At 45.4% G+C, this 15497-nt stretch overlaps 1 protein-coding gene across 1 annotated transcript in view; it reads left to right on the top strand.

The window, feature by feature from the left end:
* Positions 1–15497, top strand: part of Efnb2 (ephrin B2) — a 43119-nt gene that overhangs the window by 16088 nt on the left and 11534 nt on the right. The window contains exon 2 of the mRNA XM_075986123.1: positions 6396–6679. Within this exon, the coding sequence (XP_075842238.1) occupies positions 6396–6679 (284 nt within the window). The remainder of the gene's footprint in view (positions 1–6395; positions 6680–15497) is intronic.

The following is a 15497-nucleotide window of genomic DNA, read 5'->3' as shown; positions in this document are numbered from 1 at the left end:
GGCAACAGGTGCTTCTATCTGCTCCCAGGCCCCTGGTGACGTGGTCTGTGGTGATGTGCCCACGAAAATCATATTTCCGACTCCATCGGCTGATTGGCTTTCATGCGTTATTCCAGCATTTTTAACAGGCTTGGGTTTTCTCCTCTACTCATTAATTCTGCTATGTTCTCAGCTATGAACATTAAAGAATATTAAGTCGTGTGATGTTAATTGAGGTTTTTACAATGAGAAGTATGAAGTTGAGGTGTCTAATTTAAATTATTAGAGATCTAATTTGGATTACTAAATATTAATATCTAACGGAGATCATTAGAATTACTCAAAGTATTCTATGTGGAGCCCTTCATTGGCTTCTAGTTTGGCGAACAACTCTTTCCAGCCCGAGTTAAATCAATAGGCAACCCATAGGTAAAAATAGATTTTTGGCATCAAATCACTTTACACTAGGCCTCTGGCTTGGGAAACCCTACCTCAGAGTTGCCTTTTTTAAATCCCAGTTCCATTCTCTCTCTGAGTCAAAGTCATGGAATCTATTGTCTGCGTGGAAATGATTCACTGGGGAAAACCAGAGGAGGGGCCTCTTTCTGCACAGTATTCCCCAGGACCCCCCTGGAGCTCCCCAGGGAAAGCAGATGGAGCCAGGAGGCCGAGCTTAGACCGCTACGGGGTGGCGCATGCTCCAGGCAGGCAGAGAGCAGAATGGTGTGGTGCATGCTCCGTGCAGGCAGAGAGCAGAACGGGGTAGAGCATGCTCCAGGCAGGCAGAGGGCAGAATGCTGATATTCAGTAGCTAACGTGGAGAAGGGAGCGTGTGACTGTTATAGCTAGGCCAGGAACGTTGTCCCAGTCCTTGAACACCCTACACCTCTGTACCAATGCTAAGAGTGGTGACTGGTCTTGGTTACAAGATGATCCTTACCTAAATATGCCGAAACAAGTCAGAACGCAGCTCCCGGCGTGGGTCTCCACCAGTAATTTAACATCAGGTGGTGGTTGTCACCAAACTTTTTTATTTATTTATTGTTTTTGGTTTTTCGAGACAGGGTTTCTCTGCAGCTTTGGAACCTATCCTGGTACTAACTCTTGGAGACCAGGCTGGCCTCGAACTCACAGAGATCCGCCTGCCTCTGCCTCCCAAGCGCCGGGATTAAAGGCGCACACGCGATTACCTCCCAGCGTCACTGTAACTTTTAAAACTTTCTCATGGTCACCCCTTGTCAGTGGATTGCTGTTGAGTGCTGCCCAGTGTACATGTGTATGAGGTCTAACTAATGTATTAGCCTCTTTCAAGGAAAACAAGTCCAAATCCATAGCTTCAAAAGTAGCTCAGTATACTGACTTGATTATATGTAGCAGACTTCATGGCCTTGTGTTCGAAAGGCCACTGAGAAGCATTCCATGTGCCCTTGACAAACACTGTCTGCCTGTGTATTTGGAGTTTATCTGAAACTTTACATCTAATTTGTATCTAAAACACAAATTCTAGGCGGTTGGCCCACTTCTTTCTCTCCTTTTGGTTCTTGGCCTCCTAGAGCAAGAATACATGCCAGGTGGCCACCTAGGAAGGCCCTGTTTGGCGCAGCCATTGTACACAGGGCAGGCAGCTAGATTTCCACAGCTCTCTGTGGGAGTCTTGCAAGCCTGAATGTATATTGACTTTCTTTCCCTTCCCCTAACTTCATAGTTTATCTATGAAAAACTCGATTTAGAAAAACATGTGTTTCACAAAACCAGGTTTAGATCCTAATGCCCTAGATGCAGTGGTAACTGACAAAGGCAGGGAAAGGCTTTTCCTGCCAGGTTTCATCACTGTCCCCGGGGCCTGTCTTCTACAAGGGGCACCTGTGTGGCTCACACTCTGGGGTGAGAGGTGAGCAGAGCAAGGCTCAGCCCTGCGTCAGCCTGGTCGTGGTTTTGTGGTTAGCAGCCCTGGATGCGTGTGGCAGCTGCCTTGTGCTTTAAACAAGAGGGGACGGGGTGTCGGAAGCAGTGGAATGACACCTCGGCCTGGTTCCTCTGTATATTTGTCCCAGTGAAGTGGCCTGTCCTCAAAGTTCCAATCTTACCTGTGATCTGCCGTGAGTTTTGGGCACTTAACCTGACGTCGGCACGTACCTGACGTCAGCACGTAGCTGACGTCAGCATGTGTCACCCGCCATTAGCTTCTGTTTGCTCACTTGTGTTTTTCCACCAGGACACAATTTTATTGAGCACTATTGTGCGGCAACCATATGGGCGCCTGCGCACACGTGGGAGCAGCCCACCTTCAGGAACTGAGTTGTTAGCTCCTGAAGACCCAGTCCTCATCCATTAACGTCTCTCGGAGCATCTAGAACAGTATGCAGCTTGCTAGGAGTTTAGGTGCACATTTGTAATCCCGGTACGTGGGCAGCGGAGGCAGGAGGGTCAGCAGTTTAGGCTAACCTCACACCTCACGTACATAATAAGTTCCCCCAGCCAGCCTGGGATAGAAGAGACTGTGCTGTGGGAACTGTTTCCTTGGGGGAGATGTAAGTAAACGCCTCCTCGGACACCAACAACAAACCAAACGATGGTCCCATCAAAGTCCAACTTGAGGAACCAATGAATTTTGGAGGCTCCTTTACAGAGCAGGATGAGGGATTGCCTTCAGAGCATGGGTGGGTGACCCTAGAGGAACCATGCCACTGCCTAGTCTCCCCTTAGCATGAGTGGTGACATCTCTGTAGCTGCATCGGTGGAATGGACCTTCAGTTACCTTTTACGGTCAGCTCTAGAGAATACAAGACCATGGGACAGAATTACATACAGCTAGCAGGCAAGTGAAGGAGGGAGCATTGAGTCTGGAGGTGCGTTGATCCTCCCTGCCCCGTCCCGTGAGGGATGTCAACAGGCAGCAGGCCCATCCAGGGACTCTTGCAAGCGGTCACAACTGCCCTGATGAAGACAATGGTTGTGCTTGAAGGACAGCCCTCCACAGCACTCTGTCCCTGGCTCTGGGAAGGTGAGGGCTCTGAGAGGTCTGCTCTGGGAGATGTGTGACGGCTCGGCTCTGCTCAGCCTCCCTCCATGTCCCACCAATTGGTTGGTGTGATGGTGTGCTGACGTTCCACAGATGGACTCATACAGCCTAGTACTTCAGTGGATTGCCGTGCAGAGGTCTCTCTCTCTCTCTCTCTCTCTCTCTCTCTCTCTGTCTCTGTCTCTCATGAACACTTGGAACACCAACGTTTTGCAGGCAGAAGATCAAATTCCTGTTTCAATTTTACCATATTTATCCTCCTTGAAGCTTTAGAAACAGTAGTTTTGGCCCGAACTATATCCTATACATGTACGAAAACTTAAGATCCCGCCCCTCCAGCTGTGTATTCACAGGTTACCACAGGTTACTGTGCTGCTCCACCAGCAAACTGCACACACTGAATTAAAACTAAACATCAAGGCTGATTTACAAGATGAATCGAAAGCTCATTTAATGACTTATGTGATTAGTTCCTCCCGAAAAACATCATAAAAACCACAGCAGTTCTTGAAGCCACACCCAGCTGATAGCCCCGTGCTCCTGACCTCAGCATTGGGGCTGGGGTCTGGTGATCTGGTGATAGAAGAGACTGTAGGGATGTGACTTATCTGAGTAGGCGGAGCCACCCATGATGCCTGAGTTAACCAGTGAGAGAACAATCCTCATAGAGACCTTGGGAAATGAAGAGAGAGCTTAATGAGTTAGACTTCAGACGTAAGGGATGCTATGGCATGGGTGGGAAGGTGGGTATGTGGAGGTGGGTGGGTTATCCCCAAGATGCGCACAGATACACCGGCCAGGTGGGCATGGTACACCACCTTAAAGAGTTGAATGGGTCGATGAGACCATACACCTCAGTTAGACTCCTGATTGTGGAGGCCAGGAAAACACCTCCTCCCACTGCACGATGGTGAAGGGACTGACTTTTGTGTAGAAGACATGTGCCACGGCTAGCTAGCACTTTCCATAGGGTCCCACTGTGCCAGTAACACCAACTATAGGAGAAACAGATTAGGGAGAGGGAAAGCCTCTGGTAGGAATTGACCCCTGCGTCTGCTGTTGCTTTGTACAGGCCTTAAGGATTTCCTTTAAAGGTTGAAGAAGAAGCACAAGAAGGTACAAACTGAGAGGGTGAGCAACTCAATGTTCCTGGAATTTAGTGCAGTACCTATTGCCCCCATCTTGCCCTGCCAAAGCTGCAGGACACTTCAGAATCACCTGGGGGAAGGAAAAGAGGGTGACTTTTGGGCCTTGTGGAACTTTGTTGAGTTGTATCCATCAAGAAGAACCTACCTAGAGAGAAGGAGTTGTAGGGAAGTCCTTTAGTCCCCAGGGTTGTATTTTTACAAAGTCTCCTGAGAACTGTGGATAACGCCCGAGTGGCGTTTGTTAAGAGTAATAGAGAATTCTCCAGCAGTATACATATGGATGTTTTTAATTTTATAAATTCATTTTGCGCCGGGCGGTGGTGTGGCGCACGCCTTTAATCCCAGCACTAGGGAGGCAGAGGCAGGCGGATCTCTGTGAGTTCGAGGCCAGCCTGGTCTACAAAGGGAGTTCCAGGACAGGCTCCAAAGCTACAGAGAAACCCTGTCTCAAAACAAAAAAAAAAAATCATTTTGCGTTCTGTTGCATAGAAATTTGCCATTAAAAAAAGTCATTTGTATTTCCAGGGGAGGATTAGAGAAAGCAGAGACTGGCTTGGTGGACTGCACTTCCTGCATGTGGGTCTCTGGGACTGAACTGAAGTCAGCAGGCTTGCCTGCACCTTTACGCTTTGAGCCCTCTTGTCTGTTCTGGTTTTGTTTTTAAGTGAGTGAAGAGTAAATATCATATGTTCTTGTTAAAGGGACTAATTTAATTAAGTAGGCAACAATAAAATACTGATGTCAGTGGACAACTCTCTCTTTGAGGTTCTATAAGAACACCCAAGAAAGTCACAAGCTACCCTGTGCATACGCGTGTGTGTGTGTGTGTGTGTGTGTGTGTGTGTGTGTGTGTGTGTGTGTGTGAGCATGCCTTAAAAAAAGTTTCAGCAAGTTATTTTATCTTTTTAAGACATGAAGCTGTGAACGGAACAAATGTTTTGTGGGTTGGGGGCAGTGGGAGAAGGAGTAGGGCATGGATAGGACCAAGATACATTGTATACATGTCCACAATTTTTCTAAGAATTAAAGTATCAGTTATGAATGTGAGTCTAAAATGTAAGTCCTGCTTTCTGCTACTTTGTAAGCGCAATGCACTGGCTGAAAACTGGCCACTGGTTACATAAATCACAACAGCTGATGTGGATTTGGACTTGGGGAGCGCCTTCACCCTTTCCTTACCTGTTGCTGCATCCTGGCTCCGAGGGTCATCAAGGCTGGTGGGCCTCTCTGGCTAAGTAATGCCAGAGTCCAAGCTGGAAGGATTGGGAGGCCTTGCTTTGTTCTGGAGCTTTAATATTTTAATGAGCCTGCAGGCTTGGCCGCTCTCTCTGAGTGTGTTGTTAGTGTTAGCACTTGCAGAAGGATGTTCATTAGGAAGCTCTTGTTTCAGCATCTCAGAGAAACTCCCCATTAGGGCAGATCTTTCAGCAACGCGGCCTGCGAGAAAGGAAAGGAGGAGAGCCTTGCGCCAGGAGCATCCAAGGGATTTGGTATCAGTAGTCTTAGTTCTAAAGATTTGCTTTGGAGAATTAATTGGAACAAATACATCTCAAGGGGGGGCGGGGGAGGGAAGATTGTAGACCAAGGAGGTACTTGTTGTCTTCACAAGGAGAGGGCTCTTCATCTTGCAGCTGAATCAATACGACACTAATTATTTCTGGTTATCTTTTATGGGTTTGTAAGACATTTCTTTTGTTCTGTGTCATTAAAAAAAAAAGCCCATTGTTTGATCAGTGAGTGACTAATTATGATAAGTAATTTGAAACATTCTTGATGAAACTTGCCTGTTAATTAACATCAACAGCACATGGAGACTACCAGGACAACAAAGGTTCCGTGCATGCGCTGTTCCTGGAATGGATGAGCTCTCCCTGGCATGCCCAATAAACCATGATGCCAATGGTTAAAAAAAAAATAACAAACAGGTGGGAAGGTCTGACTCACCGCAGGGGGAAGAGTTGTAAAGCTGCACAAAAGAGTATTGGAATACCACAAGGGGGGGGGGGTGAGAACCAAGTGTCAACAGCAGGCTGCAGGGCCTGGTGGCTCAAAGGAGGGAGGGTACGACCTTTTGTTTTCTGAGGTAAATTCCCCAAAGCATCTGTGCCCTGGAGACACCACTGGTGAATCAGAGTGCAGGATTGACATCGTGGTTGGGGGTGACTGGTAGCATCTGGCTCGTTGGTGTCTGCATTTAAGGATGTTCATGTTTATCAACTCAGTGGTTTTTCTTTTATGCTTTTTAGATTTCTACCCGGACAAGGCCTGGTACTATACCCACAGATAGGAGACAAATTGGATATTATTTGCCCCAAAGTGGACTCTAAAACTGTTGGCCAGTATGAATATTATAAAGTTTATATGGTTGATAAAGACCAAGCAGACAAATGCACTATTAAGAAGGAGAATACCCCCCTGCTCAACTGTGCCAGACCAGACCAAGATGTGAAATTCACCATCAAGTTTCAAGAATTCAGCCCTAACCTCTGGGGTCTAGAATTTCAGAAGAACAAAGATTACTACATTATATGTAAGTATAGTTCTCTCTCTTTATTTTGTAGGAATTAGAAGCTAACTAGGTGTGTATTGATTTCTGATTTCTTTAACTTAGCATGGCAAATTATTTGTTGAGAAGCTTTGATCATTTTTTTAAAAAAATTAATTGAAATTTGGGACCCTGTTGTAACAGTATTAATTAAATATAAATACCCAGCAGGGGCGAACCTGCCAGGATTCTTACGGTATTGAAATAAGTAAATTATGTGAAGGGACTCAACATCTTTACTAACAAAACCATCTTTAAGGACCTTTGGTGAGGTTTTGATAGGTAAATCTGTGTGATGCTTTTTCTCTCCACCCATCCATCTGTCCATCCATCGTCCACCCACTCATGCATTTAGTGTGCATTCTGTTCCAAAAACCGTGTTTCAAAGCTAGGACTCGGTAGACCAAGGTGCAATGGTGGCACAGTCTGCCGCGACGCCATCACTCCAGACAGGCAGAACTCAGAGTTTAGAAGCATTGGGCTTACAGACAGTTGCCAGTATGGGTGGTAAAGCGTGGGGGTGCTGCCTGAATGACAACCCCCAAATCTGTCATAATAACGTGGCGTTATTTCAGGAGGAGAGGGTAGATGTCCATTGGGTATATTTGAAGTGCATTCGTGAGCTGAGCCCACGTGACACGCGTGCTGTGCACACACCACAGCGAGCACTGACCAGGCCTGTTCTTAGTGTCATGGGTACTGTGAAATCTGTTACTCAGGCAGCTGCTCACGTGGTTCAAACAATGAGATTCTGGTTCATTTTTTTGCTTTCAAGGTATACTCTTTGTGGGCTTTCTGTAGTTGTTTTTTAATGGTAGCATTTAGATGAAACTCCTGATTCACGGAGGCCAGTACTTGACCACTGAGTTCCACTCTCTACCCTGTGTTCCTGGACTGCAGCTCCCTATGGTGCAGCTGGCCTCTGGCTTGGCTCCCTTACCTCTGTATCCTGAGACTGGAAGTCTGATTTCTCTAGTTGTGAGCGACTCTTTCCACGATAGAAGCAGACATTCAACTGTATTCACCTAGTGTTCCTCGCTGTGTGGTTTTTACACCAGTAATTAAAGCAAAGGTGGTCCCAGGCCGTAATCATCTTGTCTGTGGCTTCAAATGCCATGGAGATGAAGAACCGATTTTTGAAGCTTACACAGTATATAGGAAATAGATTTCTAAGAGTAACCAAAAAAGGAGAAAGTGGCGAGTTAGATATTTAATGAAATAATTACCATAAACTGGGCATTGTAAGATGAAGCAAGGCAAATGGGAGGGTGAGAAAAGAGGGCTATCTCTGAAGAGATAATAAAGTAGTCACAACGTAAAATACATGGAAGTTAAGGTTTTGGAAACACACGCATATGGATAAAGACTTTTAATGGTTGCCATGATCTAACATGACTTTTGGAGAAAATGAAACTGACCCCAGATTAGTTCCTTTCGAAAGGTCACTGCTCCAGCTGAGTGGAGAAAGGAGGGCAAGCATATGCCTGAACAGGTCAGCTGTTGCCAAGACAGGAAAATACCTGATTCCCAAAAACGCTGTCAAGGAAAATCTTAGGGTTCCTCCATTGATGGGGGGTACCAGCAGGCCTGCATAATTTCCGCCTCCATCTTAAGCTTAGATTTCAAAACAATGGCATTGAAAATTCCAGCTTCCTATGAGGGGCAAGTGGAAGCTTGGTGAACATTACAGATTTAACGTTTCATTTCAAATAACATACACGAAATGTAGCTAAATGATCGGTTTACCAGCTTCCCTCTGTGCGTCATGGTGAGCCTGTCCCAACTGCTCTTCATCAACGTGTGGGAGCTTAGCTGTGGACTCGCCCATGCAGTCTACCCAATAACAGCACCTGTTCATTTGGGGAACCCATTAGGCCACATTAACAGATTTATGGAGTGTTTCTCACTACTCTGACCCCCAGGACTGTCCTTAGCATTAGGATTCACCATGTCGTAGCATGGGATGGCTTTTTGTAACTCAGGAAGCTGAAGCAAGAGGACCTCAAGCTGAAAGCCAGGCTACTCTACACACAAGGTTCTTCTGTACATTCAAGAACTAGAAAGCGTCTTAAAAACAGAGCCTTGGCTGTCAAGCAATGAGGCACTGTGAGAATGTTGCTTCTCACAAGATGTTCCCAGGCCTGTGAGTGGCTCAGGACTTTTCCAGGAAGCCCTGTGCTTACTTGAAAGGCTTCCCCTACGTCACAGGCAGAAGAGAGTACTTAGCAACATGGAGAACCAGTTTCTCACACACTCCGTAGCAGCGTCCGCTGCTGTACAAGTTCCCTTGAAAAGAGGGAAGTGATAAGATCAGATTTTAAAATAGCACCAAAAACAGTCAAGGGATTTGAAAAGGTAACCAATTGTCCTATCAAACAGTTGTATGCAGGATACACACATGCACACACACACACACACACACACACACACACACACACACACACGCCTGTTCTTTTCTCAGAAGGAAAGTATATATAGGCAGTAATCTTTATACCAGTACATTCATGAAGATGGCTGGATAGCACAACGGGAAGTGTTCAGATTCGCAAGTGTATTTTCGTACTGCCAAGCACTGATCCATTTTGAGATTGCAATAGATGGCATACGTGTTTTGCTGACGCCAAGGCTTAGCAGCTGGCTGCTGGGCACTTTCACCCCGGGCAGTGTCAGGAGCATCATGTGCTAGTCCCATCCTGGGGGCAGAGGAGCAGCTGTAGTGTGGAGGAGTGCTTGGCGTGCCCTCGTGGGGAAGTACACATGGCTACTCTGTCCTCCCAGGAGTCCAACGCCTTATGTCTCACTTATGCTGCATGAGCTTCATGAGGAAGTCACTTTAATTTCTTCCTTTAGAACATTATTTTCTCGCTGTTGTCCAGACGGTGATGGTCAGATGTACAGAGCCGCTGCTGTGTCAGCGATATTTCCCAGTAAAAGCCAGCAGGGTCTGGCCCTGATTATTATTTTTTTTGACAAGGATATTTTTTATTTAACTTGTAATGTTACCCAACTTACAGTCACTGCATCTTTGGATTTTATAGTAAACATTAATGTGTAATTGGAACTGTGTGTATACCCCCTCTATCCCCAGAGTTCTCTTAAGAAGTGACTTTGTAGAACAATAGGCCTCTTCATTAATCCTTCTCCGCAATGATTCTTTGCCTTGACATGTGGCAAATGATATATATGGGGTTTCCTCGTGTTTCGAATTGACTTTTCAAGCGACCTATTTCGGTCATTAGCCTCGGGCTTAATTTGCATAACTAATAAACTCTTCTAATCATGAGTGATCTGGAGATGTGTGGTCTGAGAACTCCCTGCTCTTCCTTACAGTCAGATCTTTAACGGCCTTAAAAGCAGAACTGGCTTTTATCTAGTCTGTAGTTGGTTTTTATTGTGTCTCTCACTGAATTGTTTATGAAATAACTGCATCTTCTGATACTATCCATTTGCAGTAGAAGCTCACTGTTGGATATAGTATTCTAAAAAGCCGTCCAGTTTGAATTGGGAAGGCACCCGTCCTCTGAGTGCCCAGCCTTCAGCACTGAAGTTCTCTTAGAGAAACTGTTCTTGCTTCTTCAGGGCTGAGTCAGCAAGCTCCCTGGGTTGGCCTCTCAGCTCTATCCTGAGGCAGGTGCTGTGGCCTGATACCCAACCTGAGCTGAAACCTTGTGAAGTCTACACAAAGTGACTACATGCGTGAGGGGTGGAAGCGAGTGTCTCGTATTCTTACACTGTGGGTGAGCGAGGGGTCCCCCACGGGGCGTAGACAGACTTCATGCTGCTCTTACCTTTTGTTTCTTGTGGTTTCTGTCTTGTTTTATTGTGTACCCCTAGGCAGGTCATAATCTTCTAGCATCATCTGGAAGTCACCGTTTTCTAAAGACTGTCTGATTGTTACTAAATCACTGAGTGTCTTCTTGGAGACAGCTCTCCATATCCGGCCTGCCTTGCTGAGTCTGGGGGAGCCTCCGTTTCTTAAGCCTCTTTAATAAAAGAGTGTGCAAACGTGGCAGGCTCCACAGATACTGTTGAAATTGTTTTTAAAGTGTACACTCCACTTCAGAGCAGAACTCACAAAAAAAGAGAAATATTTGCCTAAATAAATCCAAATAACAGTATTAATGAGCCAAAAACAATGGTTTCTTCCTTATTTGGTTGAACATATGTTGCATTTTTTTTCCTGGCTTTGATTTGCTCTTTTTGGGTGATGAGTGTGGCGAGTCGCACTAACTATACCAAGTGCCCTGTCACATCTCTTTGGAAAAGCACTGAATGCCAGAGCGGCTCTCAGATGCCCTTTGACATGAAGAAAGCTTTTATAACATGGAGGAACGCATGACAGTCCTAGAGCGATTACAGCGTTTATTCGGTGGGTTATCTGTGTATAAGTGTGGCAGCAGCCACCCTGCCTTCATTGTGCACCAGATAGCTTAGCAATGCAGAAACTGCGTCCTGCCTTCCTGCTCCCTGTCTTAGTGGTGAGATTTGTGTCTGATGCCTTCACTGCACGCAGTTGAGTTGAGGCGTGTGAGCCCATTTCCAGCCTTATCTGTCGCTGTTCTCTTTGTGATGGTTCTTGCTGGAGACCACATGATCAAAGGCACAGAGGATGGATGGGTGCAAACCACGTGTAGAAACACAAGTTGGCTTAGGAGCTATGAGTCCACTATGCGATAAGTCACTAAAGCCAATTTCCTGCTATAGTCTTCTCATCTTTAAAAGGGCATCACAGGAACTCTTGGTCATGAGGGAGAATATGTCAGGATGGCTTGTGGTCATCTGTGTGGTCACCAGCCAAGCACATGTTAACGTTGGAACAGGGAGGAAGTGAGGGGCTGGAAGCTGAGGCAAAACTGGACTTCATTGCAATATAGAGCTCCTGGGGAGGATGGGTACAGAAAGCTTCCCTGGGTTGCAGTCTGGGCATCAGCAAAGCCACAGAGAAGTTGCCCAGCCTCAGTTACTCTGGGCCGCTCTACCCATTAGATCTTCCCACTTCGTCTTCTTTGACTGCCGGTACAGTCCTTTTGTCCTTGACCAAGAAGCACACATATATGTGTGGTACATTCTGGGATTGCCTTAGCTTGCCACAGACAGGGAGGAGTCTTGACACGCCCACAGTCCTGGTTCTTACTTCCCAGTTCACCAGCCTCTCACCTGCTGTGGTTCCCTAGGACCCAGAAAACTCCATCAGTCATCACACCAGGGTTGCCTCATGGGCTCCATCTGTAGGAAGCCTCTCCCAGGGTAGATGAGGAGGATCCATGTTGAAGTTAATATAAAGGAAGCTCAGCTTCACTTCTGCCGATCTTGGGATGCACCGAGACACTCAGGTTCCTGAGTCTACTGTCGCCATGGCCACCTGGATACTAGGCCTGGGTGGATTAGTAACCATCCAGAGGAGAACAGGGGATGAGATTACCATTCATAGAGACTCTGTTCATGCTCCTTGGCATCTCCTGGGAAACAGAACAGCGTATCTCATGTAAACCACACAGATATGGGCCTGCCATTGCCACTCCCTGCTCTGAGAGCAACCAATGATGAGATAAGATGATGGAGTTCCAGAAGGAGGAGCAAAGATTGAGGAAGAATAGATAATAACTCATAATGCAAAATGAGTAACATGAGAAATAAAGGACTTAGCAGAACCAAAAAGTTATTCTGGAATTATTGAGAATAAAACTGTCTTCATAATTTCATAAAACTCATTTTTATATCTCTCCCCCTGCATTTATAGCTTGCTAATGTTCACACAGGTTTATAAATAATTGAACAATACTAGAGACCTTGTGGATAAAAGAGGACACGTTTCTTTCTTAACAGCCCTTAAATATTCATCATGAAGATAAAATTTTAAAGCAAAATAAAACACTTAAAAAAATAGCCAAGAGGCATAGACAGACATTTGGAGGGAGAAAAAAAGATTGTGTTGAGAAGATCTAATTTATATACTTGTTAAGATGCACACGTTTATCCCTAAAGCTCTAACTCAGAGTCTGGGTGTGTTTGATCCTCGGGGAAATGCTGTGACCTTCACGCCCAACTTACTTTTCAAGTCTAGCAACACAGGGAATAGAACAGTTTTTACTGCTGTGAGGAAACCTAAACAGTGTGACTTAGAACACTTTACACACCATGAAATGTCAGTGCAAAACCCAACGCAGGATCTCCAAACCCTTATCCACCATTGTAAGTGTGTAGCTATGACTCCTGGGCCGTGTATGCACTGTAAAGAGACCGTGCAGGGGTAGCCAAGAGAACATACATAGAAAATAGTAGTGACTATAATGTACAGACAGGCAAAGCACACACATGACGGTGCAGAGGACCAGACACAATGGAGCAGGCATGCATACATACACATATAGGGAGGCACAAAGCATCCATGTTTCATGCCGAGTGCATGCGATAGAAATAATAAAATGTTTCTGTCAAACGTGTTTGTAGTGATGCCCTGTCATACATTATATAATATATAACTGACTTTATCAAAAATCCTCAGAGCTTAGCTCTTCTACTAGGGTACGGGTAAGCTGGGTACTATGGTGTGCTAGTCCTAGCTACCAAGAAGACCAATTGCTGGAGTTGACCACTAACCTGGATAACACAGGAATATCTACAGGGCGGAAAGACAGGAAAGATGCCCTTGTTAGTACTTCAGGTCTAAAATCTGTTCCTTTTTTTTCAATAAGGTTATACTAGAATTGTTTCATGGCATTAGCAAGTACTTTGAGCCATCAACAAAACGTTGCTAAATAATAACGTAATTAAAATAAAGTTAATTCAGTGTAGACCCAGACATTAAGAGCCGTTAACTTTCCTTAGCTAAGTGCATGTGCTGCAGATGTGTGGGTGGACGGACGATGAGGGGGTGGGGGCATGGATGGTGGGTGTTAATAAGAAGATAGGTGGGTGGTGAGTGAGTGGATGGGGTATGGAAGGTGGTGGTGCATAAGAAGATAGGTGGATGGGAGGTAGTAGATGGGTGGATAGGTGGATGGTGGGCATATGGCTGGCTGGCTAGTGGATAGCAGCATCAAGACTGATAGATCACTCCAGCCTTGGGCAAGAGCCGAGTTTATCTCATTATAGAGGAACCAGGCTATGTGCTGCTGAATGGCAGCCCTGCTTTGGAAGTGGCTTTGTGTTCATGAATTAACCCAGTCTGCTGTTCCTACCAGTAAACTATGGGATGGAGTTATTCTTTTATTGAAATAAACATGTGGGAAACTGCCCCGGAGTCTTTGGATGGAGTAAGGATCACACGCAGGGCAGATATAAACGGGGGTATTTTATCGGGGTTACCGCTGGTCTCTCGGCGGTCAAGGCCAATAACGTCAAGACCATCTAAACTGTTGTGCCACCAGAGAAACGCCGCCTCTTCTGCCGTGTCCCGTCCTAAGCTGTCAGCAGGCATCAGCTCAACCACTGCAGAAGTTGCCGCCACCTAGCCATGAACTCTACTCAGATGGATGTTTTCCACTTCGCTGCGGCTCTTTCTGTAATTACTGGGTCATTAATATCATTGCCTGCAATTAGTGACAGTTGGGTGAGCAAGAGGATTGTGGGATGTCCTTCCCTAGCCCCACTGCCCCTCAACTTCTACTCCGACCCTTTCCTAGTTAGATATGTCCGTATGGCCACTGACATAGAGACGTAGAGAATGGGTTATGTGCTACAAATCCTCAACTGTATGTGGCTCATGATTTGGGGTATTTTCATGAGATGTTATCACTGACTTGAACAGGAAGTTTGTATTTTAAAAATCTGGGGTTTTAAGTTAAGCTAATAGACAATAGAGAATTATGTTTTTATTTAGAACTATTATATCATTTTTTTTTTTTGCTGTGAGTTCAGTCATTACTATTGAAATGGTCATCTGGAAACCTATTTTTAAAACACAATTCTCATAGCAGTTACAGCTCATGCAAATGGTGACTCCTTTGTAAGAATTATTTCTTTACTGTTGACAATGCTGTCCTCACATTCGTGACCATCTCTGAATCTTTGTAGCAATACCAAAACACTTGGACGTGTCTAAATAAGAAAAGGCCATTTTAAGAAATTCTGTTAAAAAAAATTATTACTATTATTGTCCTAATGAGAAGTCCAGCCTGCACAAGTCACCACACAGTTAGCCGTAAAATCTTAGGCTAGAAAACATTTTCCTCAGCAGAATTCACTGAAAATCAAGAGACCAAATTAGCACAAGCAATATTTTGAAGGAAAAAATACATAGCTTCATAACTGATCTCCCATGCATGAGCATCTCTTGAATTAAAATGGAACCATCAGTGTTTTAACCTGGCTCTGAACAGTGTCAGGGGCCTGGAAAGAGTTCAGAGTGTCCAGGCCGAGAAGCCCTGATCTGAAACACAGGGTCTAGAACCTGAGACGTTTGGTGCTAACAATGCTGTGCAAATGTCTAATGTTCCAAAAGACCCAGGATAGCCTGAAAGTCACTCTGTAGACCAGGCTAACCTGCAACTCGCAGAGACCCACCTGCTTCTGCCTCCCGAGTGCTGGGATTAAAGGGGTGTGCCGCCCTACCCGTCCCTCGGCCTGTTTTTCTTGATGTAAGCTCTCATATGTGCATGCACACAGGCACACTCGTACACACACTCACTCACACTCATGCATATCCCTGTAGACATGTGATACACTAAAAGGCATGCATCTGCCGTGTATTCCTGCTTCATTTTTAGCCATGACTGTTTATCACAGACAACTGACTCTTGCCATCATCCGGGACGGTCATGTCCTTAATCTTTGTATAGTTTTCAACGGTTGAAAGGTTTTA

The sequence above is a fragment of the Microtus pennsylvanicus genome, chromosome 9 (genome assembly GCF_037038515.1).
Source record: "Microtus pennsylvanicus isolate mMicPen1 chromosome 9, mMicPen1.hap1, whole genome shotgun sequence".
NCBI lineage: Eukaryota > Metazoa > Chordata > Mammalia > Rodentia > Cricetidae > Microtus > Microtus pennsylvanicus.
The sequence above is the reverse complement of the archived record's forward strand: the minus strand, read 5'-3'. Positions and strand labels throughout refer to the sequence as shown.